The sequence below is a fragment of the Rhinopithecus bieti genome, unplaced genomic scaffold, assembly GCF_001698545.2.
Source record: "Rhinopithecus bieti isolate Rb0 unplaced genomic scaffold, ASM169854v2 scaffold_1017, whole genome shotgun sequence".
Classification (NCBI taxonomy): Eukaryota; Metazoa; Chordata; class Mammalia; order Primates; family Cercopithecidae; genus Rhinopithecus; species Rhinopithecus bieti.
In genome coordinates this window covers 1357678-1381985 of record NW_016803657.1, presented here as the reverse complement: position 1 = coordinate 1381985, position 24308 = coordinate 1357678, and the positions used below count along the sequence as shown (strand labels likewise).

General features: G+C 47.4%; 1 protein-coding gene across 3 annotated transcripts in view; it reads right to left on the bottom strand.

The window, feature by feature from the left end:
• Nucleotides 1-624: 624 nt before the first annotated feature.
• POLA2 (DNA polymerase alpha 2, accessory subunit) overlaps nt 625-24308 on the bottom strand; it is a 35639-nt gene continuing 11955 nt past the window's right edge. For all 3 annotated transcript variants that reach the window (XM_017893737.1, XM_017893733.1, XM_017893727.1), the window contains exons 5-18: nt 21865-21971; nt 18940-19133; nt 18236-18324; nt 16692-16847; nt 16109-16171; nt 14686-14728; nt 10431-10555; nt 9181-9219; nt 8370-8443; nt 3995-4103; nt 3594-3700; nt 2638-2697; nt 2248-2374; nt 625-1119 (exon numbers count right to left, since the gene is read on the bottom strand). In XM_017893737.1, coding sequence (XP_017749226.1) covers nt 970-1119; nt 2248-2374; nt 2638-2697; nt 3594-3700; nt 3995-4103; nt 8370-8443; nt 9181-9219; nt 10431-10555; nt 14686-14728; nt 16109-16171; nt 16692-16847; nt 18236-18324; nt 18940-19133; nt 21865-21971 — 1443 coding nt within the window. In that variant the 3' untranslated portion in view covers nt 625-969. The remainder of the gene's footprint in view (nt 1120-2247; nt 2375-2637; nt 2698-3593; nt 3701-3994; nt 4104-8369; nt 8444-9180; nt 9220-10430; nt 10556-14685; nt 14729-16108; nt 16172-16691; nt 16848-18235; nt 18325-18939; nt 19134-21864; nt 21972-24308) is intronic.

Genomic DNA, 24308 nt, shown 5'->3' with positions numbered 1-24308 from the left:
CTGAGTCAAGGCACAGACACCAGCAGCTCGCTGCCCCCTTGCCTACTTCCCTGCCCTGACAGCTGGGGTTTGCCGGTCTTGGCTCTGGCATGTGAGGCAGGACAGCCTGCCAGCTTAGGGCAGGAAGCCACTCCACGTCTGGCCAGTGACAGCTTTTCCCCAGATGCCAGGACACAGGGGCATGGGACATGCTGTGAACCTTGGAAGGCCTGACCCTGTCTGAGTGTTCTGGGCTGCAGGCAAGCCCTGGCTACTGCGCAACTTGGCAAAGCAGCTGCCACCAAGACTCCAGCTTTGGAACAGCCCGGCAAGGCCACCCCCTCTAGATGGAAAGGTCAGGCTGGGACCACAGCATGCATGTGAGGAACCGCACAGGGAGGCCCAGGCATGCGGCCAGCTGCTTGCTCTGCAGCTCAGCTCTAGGGCCCGCCCAGTGCACCTCTGCAGCAGAGGTCGCTGGGGCCTTTGGGGGATGAGGGGTGGGGCTGAGAGTTACCCACTGGACAAGACTAGGGCTGGACAGAAACCCAGTGTGACCGACACTCTGCCTTCTCTGGTCATAGGTCAAATAGGCAACATTCTCTGTCTACTACCAGGATAAAGGAAATAGAAGAAAGGTCAAACTCAGAAGTCACACTCAGAATTTAATTTCTCCAAAAGTTGTTTCTGTGTTTGATACATGCAGAAAATCACAAAGCCTTCTCGCCTTTTCTGAGTGGGCGGGATCCACAGCTGGCTTACTTCTGTACATGGAGCATAGACTGAGAAGCAATAGCCTCCTTCCAGGAGAGGCTCCACTCACAGGCAGGCCCGGCTGCACGAGCCCTCCCTGCTGGGCCTGGTCCCTGCAGCTGCCCCTCCCTGGCTGGCTCCTCTCTCCTTTCCTACCCAACTGTTCACCTTGTCACAGGGCTACGTCTTGGCTCTTGGCTAAGACTTTAAGGGCCCACACAGCAGAGGACAGAAGCCTCAGATCCTGACAACCTGCGCGGCAACGCACGGACTCTGCCTCTCCACTCCGTCCACAACTGGCCTCCTGAGGTAGAGTCGGGCGAAGGTGCCTCCCACCTGCCCTTTGGTAAGGCGCCCGGGGTTCACACAGACACAGCCGAGGACATCCTGGGGAGGAGAGAAGGGGAGACAGGTTTGGAGGCCTTAACTAACTGGGAACCAATGTGAAAAAGAAGTGACATCAGATGGCTGGACCCCAAAGAGGGTTTTACAAAATGGAAATGAAGGCAGCCAAACAACCAGACGCATTTTCAGTCTTTTTTTTTTTTTTGAGACAGAGTCTCGCTCTGTGGCCCAGGCTGGAGTGCAGTGGCAAGATCTCAGCTCACTGCAGCCTCCACCTCCCGGGTTCCAGCGATTCTCCTGCCTCAGCCTCCCAGGTAGCTGGGATTACAGGCGCACACCACCATGCCTGGCTAATTTTTGTATTTGTAGTAGAGATGGGGTTTTACCATGTTGGCCAGGCTGGTCTTACGACTCCTGACCTCAGGTGATCCATCCACTTTGGCCTCCCAAAGTGCTGGGATTACAATTGTCAACCACTGCACCCAGCCTCCGTCACATATGTTAACTTGTTACTAGAAAGCTTTGAATTCCTTTTAAGTATTTCAAACAGAAGAATGAGGTGACTTGGCAGAATGACAATCAGCTCCCAAACTTGGAGACAAACCTGATCTAGCTGTTTACTGCTTTCCCATGTGAAAAACTTTTTTTTTTTCTTTTTTAACCCCTTGAGGTTGAACTAGCTCTCGTTTGGCAACAGTGGGACTGGTCTGGGCAGATTCCCTATAAGGGACCTAACTCCAAGGCAGGCAGGGTGAAGGGTGGCAGAGATCAGAATGACCCGATAGCTTCTTCAAGGTATTCCCAGCTGAACCCACTTGGAGGTCGTATCCGAATTTGGGAGGCACAGGACAGGCAAGTGTACACTGAAATCTTCCCCAGGTTACCTTGATGTGGCCTGGTGAAAGCCCTCAGTTGAGGGCCTTCCTAGTCACCTGGGCTCCTGTTCTCTTGGGGAGGGAGGAGGGGACACTGTTGACTCAAGCATTTTACTGACAGAGTTGTTTGTTTTCTGGTTCCACCACCTCCCCACAGAAACAAGGCCACAGGGCCGGGTACTAGAGGCCCCATCCCCATCAGCAGACCCACAGCGGGTGAGTGCCAGGTGGTCTAGAGGGGAAAGTCAAAGACTGGGTTCTGGTGTTTCTGGGAAAAAGCAGAGTTCAAACCTACCTTCACGAAGTACCTCAGCTCTGACGGGATGATGAGGACATCTGGGGTGACAGGCAGCTGTGCGTAGACATAGAACGTCTCATAGTCAATAGCCATGTCTTCTTGGGGTGGGTAGAGTGGGTAGTAGCTACAGAGACAGAGAGAAATGGTCAGCGGTAGCAGACCAGGGGGGCCCCTTTTCAGACAGACTCCCCCTAGGTACTGGCTTCCGTGCTGCCGGCGTCCACAGACTGACTTTTTCTCTGTGTGTGCGGGCAGAATGCAGGCTTGTCATCACAGGGTAAAGTTCCCTGCTGGTAGCCTGGTGAAGGCTCTTACAGTCATGCTTGTCATAGCTCCATGACCCCAAGGCACTCTCTCCACAGTCAGGGGTCCCAGTGGCAAGCTCACCTCCTCTGGGTCAGGATGTGCTTGAGTATTCGGCTGAATCTGTCTGAAGTTCCAGAAGAACTGGGAAAGAAAAGAAAGCACGAACACAGAACCCTGTTTTTCAGCCCATTTCTCTTCAGGGAGGACCGGAGAATTTAATAAACCAGAGAGAAGCTAAATGGCCAAGGCCCAGTGACAAGAGGAGGATGCATCTGGGGAAGTTTAAAGACCCACCCACAAGGAGCTTGGTCTGTCCCCACATGAGGAGGGACACAGGACACTGGGTTGAGAAGGCAAAGCACAGGAATCCCTCGTAATCAAGATCAAGGAGGGCCATTAGCCAGCACCGTGCTGTGCAAGAGGATGCAAAGTTGGCACCATTGTGAGGCGGGCGTATAGCCAGGCTGATTCAATCTCAAACCTCAGCCAGAGAGCCACACCCGTCTTGCTCCACACGAGAGTCGCTTCACACGCCCCTTCCCATCAAGGATGACGGCAGAACGGAGCTGCCCAATATCAACTCAACAAATTTCGCAGGGCCTGGTTGTCTGCAGAGCTGGATGTTGTACTGGTAACGAAGAAAACCCTTCAGAGAAAATTCCCAGTTTATCCTCCACAAACAGGATGTCCACATTTGTGTTCAGGTCACAAATTTGGGAAATGAAAAAAAGAGGGGCAGAAAAGAAAATGGAAAATGTAGATGAATTTCGATGCCTTTAAGTGCAAAGACAGAATGGACGTGGTTCTTTGGGGTCTCAAATGCAGTTTAGAGAGGTGGTAACAGAAACTAATGCATCCAACCAACCCCTCCCCTTGGGTACAGAGAAACTCAGATGGCCAGAGGGTCGGGCACAGCTTGCTGCTTTCAGGACTCTCTGGTCAAGACTGTCAAGCAGCCCCTTGATTTTCTTGGCTGCAGAACGGGCTGGGACCAGAAAGCCAGTCATCCTGCCTGGGGCCTGGAACACACTTCTTACCTACTGATCTCCTCGGCCCCCAGGTGGAACAGCAGATCCGTAGACGTCAGGCCAAAGATCACTCCGTTTATGGAGAGGCTGCAGGGCTCGGACACAAACTGTACTTGCTAAAATGAGAATGGATTGGAACAAACATTTGTACGCCAAAGCTAGAAACATCTTCCCATGAAAGTGGGGGTTGTCTGAGGGCTGGGGAGACCACAGAAAAGGGGACCAAACCAACATACATCAAACTTATAGACACATTTGCTTGTTTAAAAAAAAAAAAGAGTTTAAGATTCAGGCTGTATGCATGCTCTACAGAGGCCTCTCCACCCTCCCCTTCAGGGTCAGGGCCAAAGCCAGTGACAGAGGCATGCTGGATTCTGGCTGCCTGCTGGTCAAGGAGTGGGTGCTGCTACCTTTTTGTCCTCTCGAGACAGATCAGAGTAGCTGAAAGGTGGCTGGGGGTACACAGGCTCATGGTGCACATCTCTCAACGATGGGACAAAGACAAGGTGGGAGCCGGAGCTAGTATGGAAAAAGAACAAACAGAAGAGGGAGAAAAGTGACTGCGGTTGAGTTATAACAGCTGCGCAACAGGCGGGATGCCTCAGGGCTGGAGGCAGAGCCCACTTCCAGGCAGGCAGCTCAGAAATGCACTCTGTTATGAACAGAGATGCTGTTTCCCATGGGACACTGGGAGTGAAGGACAATTTGTTCTACTTCACACACATCCATCTGGAGAGGCTCCGATTGCCTGGGACACTTTCTTGTTGCTCTGTGTGGCTTTCTCCTGAGAGGATGGAGACTATTGTTTGGCAGAAAAAGGGGCAAAGAAATGGAGATCTAGAAAATCTAGAAAGACAAGGATGCGAATAAAGAATCACAGCCTCAGAGCCAGAGTTTAAACCACAGCTTGGACTCATTACACCTTCTAAGCAAGCGTAGCTTGCAGGCATTAAACAGTGTCCCTGCCACACCTTGGCAGAGTGCACGGAGCTGGGGCATCTTTCCTAGGGAGGAGGCAGTATACCAAAAAGACCCTGAGACTGCTGTTGTTTTGTTTTCTTTTTGAGACAGAGCCTCACTCTGTCACCCAGGCCAGAGTGCAGTGGCATGATGTGGGCTCACTGCAACCTACATTTCCTGCGTTCAAGTGATACTTGTATCTTAGCCTCCCGAGTAGCAGGAACTACAGGTGCACACCACCACACCCAGCTAATTTTGTATTTTTAGTAGAGACAGGGTTGGCCAAGCTGGTCTCAAACTCCTGGCCTCAAGTGATCCACCTACCTTGGCCTCCCAAAGTATTGGGATTACACGCGTCAGCCACCACGCCTGGCCTGCCTTCGTATTTAGAAGATCCAGCTGAAACCCTCTGACTGACTGAACACTGGGCCATAATTACTGGACAACCAAGACACAGACATTTCCAGCCGGAGGCGGAAAAGCCCAAGCGGCCTCTCCCTGAGCCATCGCATCCCTCCCCTCTCACACATGGAAGTAATGCCCTGACTTTCTATTTCTCAGCAGGTTATCTTATGAAAATGAAAGAAATATTTAACAGCAACAGTAAAAGCACAGATGACAGCAGATGTTTCCTTTGATGGAGCAGGAGAATCTCTAGGGTTACAACATACAAGTGAAGAAGAAAGTTGTAACTCTGGAGGCCAACTATTTATTTTTCCCAGCCACACAAAAAAGAAAGAAAGTCCCGTTTCCTTGGTTCCCTTTGCTGACCTTGGCAGAGGGGCCATTTATAAATCAAATAGGCATAAAGTGTTACTTTGCGGGCATGTTTAAAATCCACCAATAGCTCTCACTTCCATCTCTGTCTCCTGCTTAAAATGTGTGGACTTCTCAGGCATACGCACACTTTGACGTGTGATAAAGGTGCTGGTGACAGCTGCCACCCTTACCACTGCGGTGTCCTCTCAGAGTGCGAACTGAGGCTTCTACAACAGAAAATCAGAATCCTGAGACCAAAGGTGTTTGCATATTCATTATTGTCCCTTCGACACTGAGAAGCTCACTAGGATGATCCAGTCCACCATTTGGGTGCCAGGGTCTGGTAAACAAGCCACGGGGTAACTTGAATGAGACAATCTGTGTTCCACATCTCAAGGGCTTGACATCTGTGATGAACACAATGAACTGAGGTGCAGCTGGCTGCTCTCAAGGGACAAAATTGTCCTGTTTCAGTAGGCTTTGGAAGGGCAATAGTTAAGGAGGAAATAGCCTTCCTGCTCATGGTTAGAAACCGGCTATAGAAGGAGGGATCAGAAAAAAATCCCAACTATGCTCAGCATTGCACAACCTCATACGTCACAGGGGGAGGGTCCTCCAGCTGCTCCCGCAAACAGGATGAGAACCGCGGGCTCTGCTTGCTTCCTCTGAGGTGCTTTCTCACTGGCTCTTTTTTTTCTTTTTTTTTTGAGATGGAGTCTTGCTCTGTCATCCAGGCTGGAGTGCAGTGGCGCAATCTCAGCTCACTGCAACCTCCACTTCCTGGGTTCAAGCAATTCTGCCTCAGTCTCCCGAGTAGCTGAGACTACAAGCACCCACTGCCACGCCTGGCTAATTTTTGTATCTTTAGTAGAGATGGGGTTTTGCCATATTGGCCAGGTTGGTCTCGAACTCCTGACCTCAAGTGATCTGTCTGCCTCAGTCTCCCAAAGTGCTGGGATTACAGGCGTGAGCCCCTGTGCTTAGCCTGGCTCTGGCTTTTACATGATGACTCAGCTTAATGCTCTGCATTTCTGACCTCTCAGAAATACAAAGAAATTCTCTGCCCAAGAACTGTTTATATACTGTTTCTAGAAGGGTGGGGCAGCTCCCTCTGCCTCGTGGCACACACTGGCCACAGATGAAAGTGCCTGGTGGTGCTGGGTTCTCATCCCCAGTGTAACAATGCCTTATCTGTGCTTTATTTCTATCACTGCTGACAATACCACATGGGGTAAGGAACCAAAAACAGAACCCAATCTCAAACTGAAAGCACCCAGCCAGTGTTAGGGCACTACGACACAGTCCCTGCCTGTCCCCAAGGGCTGACAAAAGGAGAACACAGCCCTGCTCCTGTGTTTTGGGGGCCTATCTCCTGAGGAGTTCTAACCACTCTCCAGGCCTGATGAACTTGACCAGGATCACAGCAAATCTGGGGAAGAGGGAAGGCACCTGCATCACCTTCGTTTGAGGGAGGGAGGGAGGAAAGGGCAGAACCAGCCATGGTTGTCACTGGCACAACCCACGTCTCTGATTCTGGGAGTTGGGGGATGTTCTTTATTCCAGCTGTGCCATCTACCATCCTGGCCCACACTACCAGTACAAGAAGGTAGTGTTACAACTTATTGACTCTGGGATCAGTTCTCATGGCTAAAAGGCGGAAGGTTAGACATCTTATTTTAAAAACCACCTTTGTGACAGACTCGTCTTTAAACGCTTAGCCTCAGGAACATTTCTATTTTATTAGCTCAGCTACAGGCATGCAGATCTCGTGAGGAGATCTACCACCTATACCAGCTTCTTTCAAACACTGGCACTGGGGGAAAGGGACAGGAATGGAGGATGTCAGATTTCTGAATAACTTTCCACTCCCGGCTTTAGCCTCTTCTGGAACAGTGACTTTCAAATGAGAACTGCACAGCTCTCTCATCTCTGCTGTGACCTCTCACAGTTCCTTCTGTTTGGTCTGTGGCAAGGATTCAAGGCCCCACCCTCACTGACAGTGTCTATCATCACCAGCTGTAGCCACTGGCGGCATCCCACGCACCCTGGGGAAGCATTGACTTGGGAGGAAATTGGGCTCACCCAAAACAATCACTTACACAATGAGATGTGTGGGGTCTCACAGGATTTCACTGCGTAAGTCATCAAACACTTCTCAAAACCATCCTGGGAAGATTCCCGTGGAATATTAGTTTATACAAAAGGGAGAAAAGGAACTAAGTATAGAAGAGAAAGAGCAACCGAACAGTGAAAGCCGATGCAGCCTTGTCCTTTCAAGTATGTTTATCTTTGTGTTTTACAGAGATGCCTCTTAACTTGCACTTGAAGGTCAAGGGTTCTAGCTGGTCTCAGTAGTGCAAAAGGAAGAATAGAATAGGAACTGCCGTGATTTTTTTTTTTTTTGGAAAAGTTTTGTTTTTGTTGCCCAGGCTAGAGTGCAGTGGTGCAATCTCGGCTCACTGCAACCTCTGCCTCCCGGGTTCAAGTGATTCGCCTGCCTCAGCCTCCCCAGTAGTTGGGATTACAGGAATGTGCCACCATGCCCAGCTCATTTTCTATTTTTAGTAGAGATGAGGTTTCACTGTGTTGGTCAGGCTGGTCTTGAACTCCTGACCTCAGGTGATCCACCCACCTTGGCCTCCCAAAGTACGTGAGCCACCAGGCCCAGCTTTTTTTTTTTTTTTTTTTTTTGAGATGGAGTTTCGCTCTTTTTGCCTGGGCTGGAATGCAATGGCACAATCTTGGCTCATTGTAACCTCCGCCTCCCGGGTTCAAGTGATTCTCCTGCCTCAGCCTCCCCAGTAGCTGGGATTACAGGTGCCCACCACCATGCCTGGCTGATTTTGTATTTTTAGTAGACAGGATTTTGCCATGTTGGCCAGGCTGGTCTCAAACTCCTGACCTCAGGTGATGCGCCCGCCTCGGCCTCCCAAAGTGCTGGGATTACAGATGTGGATCCACTGAGCCTGGCGCTGCCATGACTTTTAAACGGTTTCAGTTTCTTAATGGGAAGCTCTGGAGAAACCTAGGAAGCTTAAGATTCTATCCAGTATTTTGAAATCTGACCTTCTTGTGCCTTCAATAATTGTACGTAGACACTGCTTGAAAACGTCTTCAAATGGACTTGTCAGTAGACAGTTCTGCAAGAAAGGAAAGGAGATAAATTTAGACGGCAGATGTTTGGTGTTTACTCACTTGTTTAACATTGTTAGGTGGCCCATAGATGTCAGCTGTTGGGCTGGGAGCTGAAGGAGACGCAAAGATGAGAAAGATGGGGTCTTTTTCTTAAGGAGCTAAGTCTAGTTGAAGGCAAGAGAGGAGATGTGGGAATTAACTCTCTTGAATGCAGTCTGAGAGAGACTACAAGGAAGAAAGAGTGCTTTGAAATATTTTCCGTGGAAGGTAAAGTATGATGAGACAAAGGATCGGAGGTCCCAGACCTCAGCTATGGAAATGTCCCAGGAAGGACCATTTGTGTTTTATGCAAAGGACAGCAAGATGAGTTATAAGCTTGGGGTATTGGCCAGGACAGGTTCTTTCACAGGACAGCCTGTGACTGCCAGACACCTGCATTTGTGCTAGTGCTCTTGTGCCTTAGCACCAGGCATCACAAACAAAGGAACATTAGGACTGATAGATTTACATGTCCCTCCCCCAGCTTCCAGACAGCCTTGTATTCTGGTGAAAGGAAGCTCTCGGATTCCAGATCTTTATTAATAAAGCGCCCTGCTAAAATGACTTTCTGATTAGCCACAGGAATTAATGTGTTTGTTATAGATGTGGGATAAAGTGGGATAAATATTTAAAAATGAAAAGAAAACTGAGAGCCTGACTGAACGCAAGTACCCAGGACCCCTTCCCACCCCAGCCCACTCACCTCCACCTGTTCATGCTTAGCATCCAGGAAAGGGCCAAACTGCGAGGGGAGAAACAAAGACACCAAAAGAACAAATCAGAATCACCTGTGTCTGTGAACGACTTCAGCTCACCTCTTCCGGAAGTCCTCTGCCGAGGGCCCATCTGTCCCTCCAAGGCTGCCTGTAGAGCCTGGGGACAGCTAGCAGATGGGCTGGCGGGGGCGCCAAGCCAACTTCACAGGCAGAAGCACGTGTGCCCCGGATGGAGGGAGGCTCCCAGGGCCCCATAACCATTACTAATGCCCACTATAACACTGGGCTTACGCCTGTAATCCTAGCACTTTGGGAGGCCGAGGTGGGCAGATTGCCTGAGCCCAGGAGTTCAAGACCAGTCTGGGCAATATGGTGAAACCGTCTCTTTACAAAAAAATACAAAAATTAGTTGGGCATGGTGGCGTGTGCCTGTAGTCCAAGCTATTCGGAAGATTGAGATAGGGAGGATGGGGAGGATCACTTGAGCCCAGGAGGTGGAGGCTGCAGTGAGCCAAGATCGTGCCACCACACTCCAGCCTAGGTGAGAGTGAGACTCTGTCTCAAAAAAAAAAAAAAAAAAAAAAAAGCACACTGGGCTTTTTTCTGACTTTCTAAACCTAGCAAGGGAAATTGACCACCATACTAATAGTAGTATTTTGAGCTTTAAAAAGAGATTAGTTCAGAAGTTGGAGTAATGAGAAAGAGGTAAGAATACTGTAAAATCAACAAAGGGTGGGGAAAAAAAAGTTGACCTTTTATTTTTATTTTTTGAGATGGAGTCTCACTCTGTTGCCCAGGCTGGAGGGCAGTGGTGCAATCTCAGCTCACTGCAACCTCTGCCTCCCAGGATCAAGCAATTCTCCTGCCTGAGCCTCCCAAGTAGCTGGGATTACAGGCGCCTGTCACCACACCCAGCTAATTTTTTTTTTTGTATTTTTAGTAGAGACGGGGTTTCACCATGTTGGCCAGGCTGGCTTAGAACTCCTGCCCTCAAGTGATCCACACACCTCGGCCTCCCAAAGTGTTAGGATTATAGGCGTGAGCCACTGCGCCCAGCCAAAGTTGGGCTTTTAAAACTAGCAAAGGCCCATAGATCATGTATACCTCTCCAAAGACGTAGATTAAGAATGAAAAGATATTTTCCAAAAGGAGGGAGACATGCTTCCTAAAAATTTAGAACTGCATTAAAGTTATTTTCCAAGGCTGACTCCTCAGCTTTCCCACTGGTACGTCTTACCAGGATGCAGACATCTGGCCGGTCATGGTTGATGACAGCAATCAGGTCGAGCAGGGGGTCATACGTGATGCTGTCAGACGTGGTGTATGGCCCACAGGCAACCAGGACCATGCTTTGCTCAAAGTCTAAGACAGAGGTTGTAGGTCTTGATTAGAAGAGGACTAGTATTAGAATGGTGGGAGGAGAAAGGACAATTAGGGGAAATGCCACAGGATTCAACTCAATGAGTCCTTTATGTGTGCAACTCTGGGGACCCAAGGTAAGGAAGACTTCATGTCCACCCTCCAAGAACACACCACTAGCTGGTAGAGACAGAGAGACAGGCAGGAACACGAATACCTAGAACACGCAGTAGAAGCTTTACAAGTAGTGCACATGAAAGGTTTGAGGAAAGTGGCAGTCAGTAAAGAATTTACCAAGGTGGAATTTGCTAACACGTTTGAGAATTTTGGGGGATCAAGGGCAAGGCAGGGTACAGGACAGCACTGAGACCTGAGTGTGCTCAGTGTTAGGAAACGTCTGGTGGTCCAGTGTGGCTGGAGAATGTGGGGTACTGAAAAGCCCAGAAAGACAAGCTGGGGAACGGGAGACTGGAACGGGAGATTCCAGGGTGACGGGGTGCAGGGGCCACCCATCACGCTTTGCCCTTTTCCTAACAGCAGCTGCTTTCCTTTTGGAGAATCAGCCCTCCTCTCCACAAGGCAGTCTACATGGGCCTGTAAATCGGGTGCTCTGTCTTCCTCTAGCCAAGGGCAGGCACATGACCCAGTTTAGGCCATTCACACTCTCCTCCCAGGGTGTGCAATCTTGAGGTGAACGATCCAAGGAGAGAAAAAAGCTTAGAGCTACCCTATTCCAGCTGAGGTGCCCAGATGAGACAGCTGGGGAATTCCTGCTACTTGGATGCTAGAGTTCCTGGGCTCTCATCCTGGTTCTAAGCCTGGGTTTCTAGCCACTTGTCCAGTCTGTGAGCTACCTGTATCTCCCCTAATAAATTCCTGCTTTCTTGTTAGTCTGAGTCAGTTTCTGTGGCTTACAACAACAAAATCCAAAGATCCCAGGCTTCTTAACATGCTGCTGTGTTAGTTTCCTATTGTTGCTACAAAAAGTTTTCACAAACTTAGTGCCTTAAGACAACACGAATTTGGCCGGGTGTGGTGGCTCAACACCTGTAATTTCAGCACTTTGAGAGGCTAAGGCGAGAGGATACCTTGAGCTCAGGAGGTTGAGACCAACCTGGGCAACATGGTGAAACCCTGTTTCCACAAAAAATACAAAAATTAGCTGGACAGGGTGGTGCGTACCTCCTGAGCCTATAGTCCTAGCTACTTGGGAAGCCAAAGTGGGAGGATTGCTTGAGCCCGGGAGGTTGAGGCTGCAGTGAGCTGTGATCACAGCTCATGCCTACTGCACTCCAGTGAGACTGTCTCAAAAAAAAGCCTATGAGTTTATTATATTACAGTTCCAGAGGTCAAAAATCCTAAACTGAAGGCGTGGGCAGGGCTGAGCTCCTCCTGTCTGGAGGTCTTAGAGAAGAATCCATTTCCTTGCATTTTCCAGCTTCCAGAGGCCACCTGCATTCCCCTGGTTCATGGCCCCACCTTCAGCGGCAAAGCCAGAAGCCTAAGATTTCTCTATTTTGAAATAAAATTTTTCTTTTGGCTTCCTCAAATCACAGCAACCTAACATTTCCAAGCTCTGACTCTGATTCTCTTGCCATTCCTCTTATAAGGACCCTTGTGATTACAGTGGGCCCATCTGGATAATCCAGGCTAATCCCCCATCTCAACAGCCTTAACTTAATCACACGGGCAAAGTCTCCTTTACGACAAAAGGTAAAATATTCACAGGTTCCAGGGATTCCTGAGGCTATAATTGAGTCTATCACAGTAGTAATACCATGAACTGACAGAGCATTCAAGGGGAAGAGTAGGTTTCATGTGGTGGTGGGGTAGGGACAAAGTTAAGTTTGGCTCTGAGAAGCCTACAGGAGATGTGAGCCCCAGTGTAAGCAGTGAGTCTCTGGAGGGCGAGGGCCATGTCTTATTCTGTATCTCCATGAGTGCCTCCTTTAATTCCTTATACAAAAGTTCATTAACAACCTGTTAAACTGTTTCTAAAGGCTTCCCTGGTACACAGCTCAGGTTCCTGGTATCTCAGCCAGGTTGATTTCATTACCTGAAGTTGACCTAATACCAGCATGCCACCCTTGCCCCTATAAATTTGTATTTTCTTTTTTTTCTTTTCTGAGATAGGGTCTCACTCTGACTCCTAGGCTGGAGTGCAGTGGTGGTATGATCATGGCTCAAGGCAGCCTTGACCTCCTGGACTCAGGAGAGTGATCCTCCCACCTTAGCCTTCTGGGCTGCTGGGACTATAGGCACATGCCACCATGCCCACACCCAGCTGATTTTTTTTTTTGAGAGAGAGTCTAGCTCTGTCGCCAGGCTGGAGTTCAGTGGCGATCTCCACTCACTGTAACCTCTACCTCCCAGGTTCAAGTGATTCTCCTGTCTCAGCCTCCTGAGTAGCTGGGATTATAGGCACACGCTGCCACGCCCAGCTAATTTTTGTATTTTTAGCAGAGATGGGCTTTCAGCTTGTTGGCCAGAATGGTCTCTATCTCCTGACCTTGTCATCTGCCCACCTCGGCCTCCCAAAGTGGTGAGATTACAGGCATGAACCACCGCGCCTGGCCCAATTTTTTGTACTTTTTGTAGAGATGAGGTTTCACCATGTTGCCCAGGCTGGTCTCAAACTCCTGTGATCAAGCAATCCTCCTGCCCCAGCGTGAGCCACCACGCCCGGCCAAACTTGTATTTTCTGATAAAATGTGCAATATAACAAAGTCCTAAATTTCACTCCTGATTCTAGGTCATCTCCAAGAATGGCTCTGGCCACTGTTACATGCATGGGGTGTTGACAACATGCTAGTGTCAGTGATCTGGTTGCTAATCCTGAATAGTGCTCCACTGTGCTTACAAACATGCCTTGAGAGTTGGGTGTGGTAACTCATGCCTGTAATCCCAGCACTTTGGGAGGCCAAGGTGGGCAAATCACCTGAGGTTGGGAGTTTGAGACCAGCCTGACCAACATGGAGAAACCCTATCTCTACTAAAAATGCAAAATTAGCCAGGCGTGGTGGCACATACCTGTAATCCCAGCTACTTGGGAGGCTAAGGCAGGAGAATCGCTTGAACCCAGGAGGCAGAGCTTGCAGTGAGCCGAGATCTTGCCACTGCACTCCAGCCTGGAGGACAGAGCGAGACTCCATTTCAAAAAAAAAAAAAACCAAAAGAAATTATTTTTAAGTTTTCACTTTAGAACACATTTAGAATTGTAGAAAAGTTACAAAGATAGTACAGAGTTCCTGTGTGTCTTTCACCAGAGGGCCCCCAATCTTAACATGTTAGGTAACCATGAACATTTGTCAAAATTAAGGCATTAATGCTGGTATATCACTGTTAACCAAATTCCTAGATTTTCGAGGTTGAGTGTTAAGAGCCAGAAAAATAAAAAAGTAAATTCCTGGCTTTACTCAGACATTGCTAGTTGTTCCACTGATGTTCCCTTTCTCTTCAAGGATTCAATCCAGGATGCCACATTACATTTTCAAAAAATTAATTAATTTTAAGTTTTTTTTTAAGAGCCAGTCTTGCTCTGTCCACCCAGGCTGGAGTGCAGTGGTGTTACCATAGCTCACTGCAACCTTGAACTCCTGGGCTTAGGCAATTCTCCTGTTTCACCCTCTGATTAGCTAGGACTACAGGCACGCACCACCAGCCCAGCTAAATTTTATAATTTTTAGTAGAGACAGGGTCTCCCTATACTGCCCAGGCTAGTCTCCAACTCCTGGCCTCAGGTGATCCTCCCACCTTGGCCCCCCAAAGTGTTGGGAATACAGGTGTGAGCCACTGCATCTGGCCCACACTGCATGTAAAGAAATTCTTCTTGAAATTGTACATCTTTTTCCTTTCCAAGGCAACCTTCAAAAATACCTGTTAAACATTAGTCTTTAAACAACATGCTTCATGTAGGCAGAACTCAGGCGACAGCATGACCAATGCTCACTGGGCTCAGACCAGGGGTCTTGTGACAAAAAACCTACGAATTCACTGATGGTGGCACCCTCACTGCTTGGTCACATTGCTCTTCAGCAGCTTCTGTGGCTTTCTTGGGCTCAGGAAACTGCACTCCTGGACTCATGTCTACCACCCTCACTGTTTGCAAAAACAATATTTGAACCGAAACTCACCTCCATCCTCTTCAGTGGGCTGATAAAATGGAAGTGGCACACCCTAAAAACAGGTGAAAAGCTCAAGTAAGGTCTTGCGCCAGGCATCACCTTGGTAAGGAAAGGGGAGGGCACCGGGTTGGGGTTTGGTGCAGGTGTGTGATGGGAGGACAGTGGGGAGGAGCGAGGGCAGGGGAAGGATGTGCCTCTGTCTTGCTCCTTGGATCTGATGGGACCTGCCATTTTTCTTTTCTTTTTTTTTTTTTTATGAGATGGAGTCTCGCTCTGTCACCCAGGCCGGCAGTGCAGTGGCGCCATCTCGGCTCACTGCAAGCTCTGCCTCCCGGGTTCATGCCATTCTCCTGCCTCAGCCTCCCGAGTAGCTGGGACTACAGGCACACGCCGCCATGCCCGGCTTATTTTTTATATTTTTAGTAGAGACGGGGTTTCATTGTGTTAACCAGGATGGTCTCGATTTCCTGACCTTGTGATCTGCCGGCCTTGGCCTCCCAAAGTGCTGGGACTTACAGGCGTGAGTTACCGCGCCCGGCCGGGACCCCCCGTTTTTCTATACTGCTCAGAGGGCGAAGAAACCCAGATAATGGGCCGGGTGCGGTGGCTCAAGCCTGTAATCCCAGCACTTTGGGAGGCCGAGATGGGCAGATCACGAGGTCACAAGATCAAGACCATCCTGGCTAACACGGTGAAACCCCGTCTCTACTAAAAAAATACAAAAAACTAGATGGGCAAGGTGGCGGGCGCCTGTAGTCCCAGCTACTCGGGAGGCTGAGGCAGGAGAATGGCGTGAACCCCGGAGGGGGAGCTTGCAGTGAGCTGAGATCCGGCCCCTGCACTCCAGCCTGGGCAACAGAGAGAGACTCTGTCTCCAAAAAAAAAAAAAAAAAAAACCCAGGTAATGGCAGGTCACTACTCAATTGTCATAAAACACCCAGCAACAAGTGGGAGCAAAACAGGTACCTAAAGTATCAGTGTACTTCCAGGCAAGGATGGGAGAAAAGGGTGTCTTGCTACATTTCCTGGCATTCTATAAAAATCTCTGGAGGATTGTTGCCTAGAGCAGGGATAGGTAAGCTTACGGCCTCTGGGACAAATCTGGCTGTAGCCCACTATTTAAATAAAGTTTTATTGGAACACAGCCACAGTCATCTGTTTAAGAGTCCTCTGTGGCTGCTTTTGTAGACAAAGGCAGAGTTGAGTCACTGTGACAGAGACCATGTAGCTACAAAGTCTAAAAGAATTACTGTCTGGCCCTTTACAGAAAGAGTTTGCTGACCCCTGGCCCAGGGGTAGATTTCCACTTACAGATGGAGAACTGACTAACAAATAAATGGGCTCCTAAAAAGGACCAGTTTCTAGAACAGACAACTTCCAGACACACTTTGCCTGAAGCAAACCAAGAGGCAAGTGGGGGTACGCTTTGTACCTCATAGAGTTTGGTGGCAACAAGTTTCCTACCAGTGGTGTTGATTCCTTCCATAATTACAACCTGAAAGATAAAAACAAACAGGATTGCTAAGCAGTGGAGATCAACGAGGTCTGGAATACATTATTTTGAGGCAGTTAAAAGCATTGACCAACTACTCTTAATCTGTAATCATAAACTTAGGGCATTTTTGCAGAAAACAAATTAAAGTTGTTGCATTAGTAATAATAATTATACTCTACATAAGTGATCTAATTTTCACAACAATCCTATGAGGTAAGAATTATTATTTCCATGTTGTGAGTGAAGACACTGTGGTTTAGATGGTTAAGTACCTTGCCCACAGGTATGCACCTCGTGGAGTGGGGAGTTGGGATTTGAGGCTGGGCAGTCGGGTCCCAGAGCCTCGGTCAGAGCATGGGGGAAATGGAAATCCCAACAGTGGTGTCTGCTCTGGGGCATGTGCTCCACCCGCACCCCATGGCAGCAGAGACAGGAACTAAGGAGCAGCTGCGCATGGCACAGCACGTACTCTTCAGGGGTAGAGTGCACCTGCATCCTGGTGGAACTCCTCCAATCTCACCTGTCCGGGAAACAGAGAATATTCCTTAAGCTCAGATAAATCCACTGGGATTTGAGCACCCGAGGAATGTTCCCGGTCTCCCTCGAGAATCACTGACTTGTTGTTCAGTTTCCCGTTGCTATCACAGCCAATCTGGCCCAGCAGAGTGACAGGCTCCTACCAAAGGAAGGTCACAGCATAAGAATGACAGTCTTTGGAGCAGGAGCTCAAAATCTGAAGTCAATAGGATGAATAGCAAAACAAACTGCAAACAACAAATACATTTTTTGGCAGGGCATTGCTTTGACCCTGTGGTAACTACAGCATCATCACTGACTCTCAGGATGGAAGAACTCTGAAAGGGCATCTTGTCCACCCACCAGCCCAGCACTTGAGCCCTCTGAGGAGGCTGCCTAAGTGTGAGCATCTCTAGTGTAGGGGAACTTGCCCCTGGATGCCCACCCACCTGGTCCTCACCACCCCAGGGCAGCCCACTACATCTCTGGACAGCTATAACTACTTAATAATAGCTAACATTTCTTGAGCTTACTAAATACCATGCACTATTCTAAAATGTATTCTTAGGCATTTTATATGTATTAACTCATTTAATCCTTGCAACAACCATCAGGTGGATATTATTGTACCCATTTTACAGATGAGGAAAACAAGCAACAGAGAGGTTAGATAATTTAGTCAAGGTCAAACTGTGGGTGAAGCTTGGGTTTGAGACCAGAAATTGGGCTCTAGAGCCATATCCTTAGCAACATACCATACAACCTCTTAACAGGAAGTTCTTTATTAATTGAGCTAAAATCTCTGTCCCCATGGCTTCCTCTGTTCTGTTCCTACTCTTGGGAGAAAAGAGAGGAAGTCTCATCTTTCCCAGTGATTGTGCTTCCCTGCCTTCCCTCAATTATTTCCTTCCAAGTCCTCCAACACTTCCTTCTATGACACAGTTCTGCATCACTTCCCCAACTGGTCATTCTTTGAATGTAAACATTGACAAAGGTACTTTAAAGAAACTTCTAGAATATATTTCCTCTTAGATTAGAAAACATTCTAGAGAGAAAGTACTGGTATATACACCAGATTAAACTATGATATAAAGATAGTATTGGCAGCAATTTGTCTATAACAAGAGACCAAACCAGGGGAGAGACTGTGAGTCATTGTCCAGAGAACAAGATTCTGAAAACCCCACCCTTGCTGCTGTCCTTTCATCTCGATACGTGAATGCTTCTATTTGTGGGAAATCCCCAGGGAGCTACCTGACTCACCACCAAATCCCCAGGGAGCTACCTGACTCATCACCAACAAGGCCTTCAGTCTCTGCTTATGTGCAAGACTCTAATCCAAGTGGGAAGAAAATCACTCTCTGGCCACAAAACCAGACAGCACTTACAAATTTTTCTTCAGAAGGGCCTATTTTCCCAAATTCAGCCAAGATAGATGTTCAAACTAGAACACAGACAATAAGTGAAAAAGGAAGCAAGAAGGGTGCCTCTTGGTCATCGATTTAAAATGTAATATTAATTAGTGAGAACTATTAGAACAACTCTTACCTGTGCTGGGGCTAGCAAAGGAGTGAAAGCTTCAATCTTGTAATGTTCCTTGAGTTCGCTGCCAAGTTCTTCTATCTTACAGGTCAGAACTGCAATCCCAGAAGTGGAAAAAAAAATATTATGTGAAGACATTTCACTTGCCAAGAAGAGAAAATACAGCACATTGTAAAATATTAAAGTCAGTCATTTTACAGAAGCAGGAAGGGTGCCTGGACATCTGGCCAGTTTAAACCTTCTAAAATTCTTGCCAATTTTCCGATATTTGGTTGCTGAACCTGGCCTTCCATCTGGCCACAGGAGACCCCACAGCCCAATTCCAGGGAATCGGTATGAACCCCACCCCATCCCCAAGTCTGCCCTTTACTCAAGTCCTCATTGAGGTTTCAGGCAAGTCAAGTCCAACCTGAAGAAGGCTTCTAAGGAAGGAGCCATGAATATCTTTCAGTTGAATTCCTTCACATCGTTCAAGTTTTTGCTGCTGGGAATGGTGATGTGCTTTTTAGCCAAGTGCAGTGACTTGGGGCAATCACTGATAGTATCGCCAGTGTCCCTCCACTACTAGGGATTCCACGAAGACATCTACCAACTCGTATATTCAAAGGCAACCTTGGAACTTGTTCTACCAGCCTAGCTGAAGCTTTGTTACTCTAGACCCTTCCAGGTGGTTTTATATCCACCAGAATTTCAAAGGGAAAAACAATCACCTTCTCGAATGTCTGGGAGCTTCTGAAACATGGATTTGTAGCTCCCTGTTAGTACCTCTGGACACCCCAAGACCTTCAGGCTGATGTTTCCAGCTCCTCCTCTCCCAGACCAAGATACTCCCTGTGCTGAGCCGAAGGAGGTAACCACTTCTCCTCGGTTACTTCTTGAGTTGTATTTCTGGGAGGGAGTAGCACTAATTGGAAGCAAAAAGGATTAATATTATTGTGTTCATATCTAAAGGGAGAGAGGCATAACATGAGGTTATCTTTGGAAATGGGGACCGGAGAAAAGGAAGGTGGCCTCATAGTTTATAAATCGAATCAAGTTTAATGGGGTTGGACATACCCAGACCTTTAAGGAATTTCAGGAATGAAGGGTTGAGGAATACCAGGCTGAGGAATACCAAACATTTTTAGAGAAGTTTAGAGACAGAAACGTATTTTAAAAGGTTGTCGTTCTCTTGGCATTAAAACTAAGCAAGGCAAAAAAATCCCCAGATTCTGAATTGATTAAAAGGCAAACTTTTAAGTTCCATTTTCTCTTCTCATGAATTTTAGCATTTATTGGAACATCATCTGAGCCTGCAACTGTGGATAAGCCAAAACTTGCTGAGCATATATAAAAACTCACAATATGGTTCAAGGTAGAAACAACAATAAAATGAAGTTAAAATTAATCAACTTTCCCCAGCGTCCATAGAGGTGGAGAAGTAATGAATTAACAGTCTGGTGATATGCAAACATTCCCATTTTTCTAGGCTCAACTGCCAAGTTCTCACGTTTCCACTCCCTGACTGGTAAATTACACCTCTAAGAACACATGGATATTGCCGATCTGCTTAGATAACAGTGAAGTCTTCTAATCCTCTGGTTGTAAACACGCCGTACAGAGCTCTATTTAAAACAGGCTTTGTTTAATGCACTGAAACTCTGCAGGAACCAGTTTTATGTGGGGCACCATCGCAATTAATGCCATCATTCTTTCTTTTCACAGAGAGGCTACAGAAAATGAGCTCAATTAATTATCTCAATCTCCAGTGCCACCTCTACCTGAATAATTTAGAAGTTACTTTCATACATTACAAAACCAGTTTCTGCTGTCAGCTTTATTAGTGTGCATTAAAAAATGACTAGGCAGCATTTTGCCAACTTCTCCAAGCTCTTCCCTGGGAAGCTCCCTGAGCCATCCATTACAGCAGGCCCTTTAAAGCAGCAAGATGCTCACATGAGGACAGCTGTAAACAGATCTACAGGTTTCAGAGCATCGTACTGACATTTGGAGAATATAACTCCTGCAATGGTGCTGGCATGTCCATAAGAGCCATCCCTACATACCAGGTTGCAAAGATGCTCTTGTTAAGTCTAGAAAGCTTTCTTCCAAAAAGTCTGAGAACTCCCCAAAGCAGCAGTAGACCACCCTAAAGTAAAACTGTCCTTCAAAATCCAAATACCGCCAGGCATGCTGGCTCACGCCTGTAATCCCAGTACTTTGGGAGGCTAAGGCAGGCAGACTGCTTGAGGCCAGGAGTTCGAGACCAGCTTGGGCAACATGGTAAAACCCCATCTCTACAAAAATTAGCTGGGCTTTGTAGCATACACCTGTAGTCCCAGCTACGCAGGAGGCTGAGGTAGGAGGATCACCTGAGCCTGGAAGGCCAGTGAGCTATGATTGTGCCACTGCACTCTAGCCTGGGTAACAGAGTGAAAGCCTATCTTAAAAAAAAAAAACAAAAGAAAAAAGAAAAAAAAATCCAATAACCACTCACCTTGAATGACTGCAGAGCTTCTATCACCAGGTTTCTGAAGTGACAGAGCTGAAAAGGCTAGGCGCGGTGGCTCATGCTTGACATCATAGCACTTTGGGAGGCTGAGGCGGGTGGATCACCTGAGGTTGGGAGTGCAAGATCAGCCTGGCCAACAGGCGAAAGAAACCCTGTCTCTACGAAAAATACAAAAATTAGCCAGGCGTGGTGGCGGGTGCCTGTAGACCCAGCTACTCGGGAAGCTGAGGCAGGAGAATCGCTTGAACTGGGGAGGCAGAGGCTGCAGTGAGCCAGGATGGTGCTACTGCACTCCAGCCTGGGTGACAAAGTGAGACTGTCTCCAAAAAAAAAAAAAAAAAAAAAGGACAGAGTTGAAAAATCTGAAGCTCTGGTTCATCTAGAAGTGATCCAAAGTAGAGGTAATGACTCCTGGTAGTTGGTGTTTCCCTAAAGGGTTAATACTACTGCTCCTGAGCCTCATCTTGATGTGGAAGCTCCTAAAAACCCATCTACTCAGCAGAGCACTTGCCTATGGAATTCTCTAATATGAGACGTGTCATTTACGGATTTTAAAAAATTACATATGATCTTTGTGGATTTACGTGCAATGGTGGCAGAGGGACAAAATACCAATTAAGTCAGTGCAGATTCACAGTGACAAGAAAATTCTCAGAAACTAGTTGTAACCTGAGTTTGAAACAATAAACAGGTTACGAAACATTATGAACAAAGATATGTGCTTTTCTTTAAAAACAAAACAAAAAAAACTTTAGATGAAAAGAAAGAAAAAGAAACCCAACAAAACACAAACAGAAGCAGGTGGAAACCTACTTGCCTCTACTGACAAGACCTGTTAAGACTCTTAGACTTCTGAATAGACAGGTTGTTTTCAATAGAAGGTATCAGTTCCTGATCTAGGAAATGAGCCCTAGAAAAGTGGGTGGAAAGTGAGTTTCCTTAATTACCGTAAGAGACAGTAATTTTCCACAAAGAAAGGGAAAGCAAGGAAGGCAGAGAGCAATAGGCTTTCAAGCCAATTCACTGCAGATGTACATGCCCACCTACAGTTAATAAATAACTCTGCTGTTAGCCTTCCTCAGATAGCCAGAGAAAGGGGAGGGGAAGCCAGCTTTATGGCACTTGAATGAATTATGATCCATACCTTGGAGAGAAACTTGATGGTGAGAGGAGCTGATGGGGGCTACGAGTTGACACACTTCTTTTTGTTAGGGGGGTTTCTGGGGTGGAGATAGTTCGCTTCTGAGAACCCTAGGGAAAAAAAAAGGAAAACAAAATCTCAGTCCTACTAGACCCAATACTAATTAAGTGTATAGTTCCTTGGAAGAAAAGGGAGGGCATGTCCAAACGAAGGCACAAAACAGGACTGGGTGGGTTCTCTTCTTAAGGCCCCATCATCCAAGCATAATCTCAAAAAGAAATCTTCAACGACTGTAACCAACATTCAGGACACTGTCCCTATTTTGAAGGCAATTACGAGAAAGCAAACAGTTTCCAGAAAGGACCACCAGGCTGGTAATCTGTCCTGTCAAATCCTTCGTATGTTTACTTTCTGTCTCCACCTCTCTGTTTTCAAACAGATCTGAGTTTTACAATGCATAGTTTTGACCTACGTGTATACATTTTCCTGAGAAGGAATGGGACATTACTACATACTCTGGCAAAGTATACCACACATTTTCAAAGGAAATGACTCCCGGCAGATAACAGATAACAAGGTTGAGCTCATACTAGAAGAGTCAGCAAACACCTCATTGATGGTCACTCCTTTTTTTTTTTTTTTCCTTTGACTCATCAACAAGAATCCAAAGATGGCCTACAGTCCAGAGACCCATTGCTCCCTAAAGTCTAGGATAATCAACTATAATAGAGAAAACAAAATCCTTGCCTGGATAGCAGCCAGGAAGCCAGCTAATCTGCAGCTTTCCTTGCCCTAGGGCTCCTCCTGGCTGCAAGTTTAAGAAGTTATATTGCTGAGTGGTCAACTGGTAGCAACTGCAGGACAGAATGCCAGAGAACAGATTCAAAACCATCATTAGGTAGCTGCAATGGAAAATAGATTTTTAAAAAAGTCCCTTATTCTACCATCCTGATATAATAACCACTTTTGAATATTCCTTAATAGTATTTTAATATTTTTCTAGGCCAGGGGTGGTGGCTCATGCCTGTTATCCCAGCACTCTGGGAGGTCAAAGTGGGAGGATCACCTGAGCCCAGGAGTTTAATACCAGCCTGGGCAACAGCGAGACCTCACATCTGAGGAGAAAAAAAAAGCCAGGCGTGGTGGCTGATAATTTGCATATTAAGATTACAAATATACAAATTATAGTCATAATCTTAGTTTAAATATAAACCTAAGTATTTTATGTGCTGATTTTTTCACTCTCTATTAATTATAAATATTTTCCCACACTGTTTTTTTAAATATATTTTTTTGAGATGGAGTCACTCTGTCACCCAGGCTTGGGCACAGTGGCAAGATCTCGGCTCACTACAACCTCTGCCTCCTGGGCTCAAGCAATTCTGCTGCCTCAGACTCTCAAGTAGCTGGGATTACAGGTGCCCGCCATCACACCTAACTAATTTTTGTATCTTTTTTTTTCTTTTCTTTTTTTTTTTGAGACGGAGTCTCGCTCTGTCACCCCAGGCTGGAGGTGCTCGTGGCCCGGGATCTCAGCTCACTGCAAGCTCCACCTCCCGGGTTCACGCCATTCTCCTGCCCAGCCTCCCAGGGTAGCTGGGACTACAAGGCGCTCGCCACGGTGCCCGGCTAGTTTTTTGTAGGTTTTTAGTAGATGACGGCCGGTTTTCAACCGTGTTTAGCCAGGATGGTCTCCTATCTCCTGACCTCGTGATCCGCCTCTTCTGGCTCCCGAAGTGCTGCGTATACAGGCTTGAGCCACGCGCACCTCCCGGCTAATTTTTGTATCGTTATAGAGATGGGGTTTTGTCATGTTGGCCAGGCTGTCTCGAAACTCCTGACCTCAAGTCATCCACCTGCCTCGGCCTCCGCAAAAATGCTGGTATTTACATTCATGATGAGCTACTGCATGCACTTGGCCCAATCTTTTCCTTTTTTTTTTTCTGAGACAGAGTTTCACTTCGCTCTTGTTGCCCAGGCTGGAGTGCAATGTGCAATCTCAGCTCACTGCAACCTCGGCTCACCGCAACTCCACCTCCCGGGTTCAAGTGATTCTCCAGCCTCAGCCTCTCGAGTAGCTGGGACTACAGGCACGTGCCACCATGCCCAGCTAATTTTGTATTTCTAGTAGAGACGGGAGTTTTGCCATGTTGGTTAGGCTGGTCTTGAACTCCTGACCTCAGGTGATCCACCCACCTCGGCCTCCCAAAGTGCTAGGATTACAGGCATAAGCCACCGCGCCTGGCTAGTTTCATCCTTCCTTTCTCTCTCTCTCTCTCTTTTTTTTTAATGGAATTTTGCTCTGATTGCCCAGGCTGGAGTGCAGTGGCACGATCTCAGCTCACTGCAACTTCCGCCTCCTGGGTTCAAGCAATTCTCCTGCCTCGGCCTCCCGGGTAGCCAGGATTATAGGCGCCCGCCGCCACGCCCAGCTAATATTTTTGTAT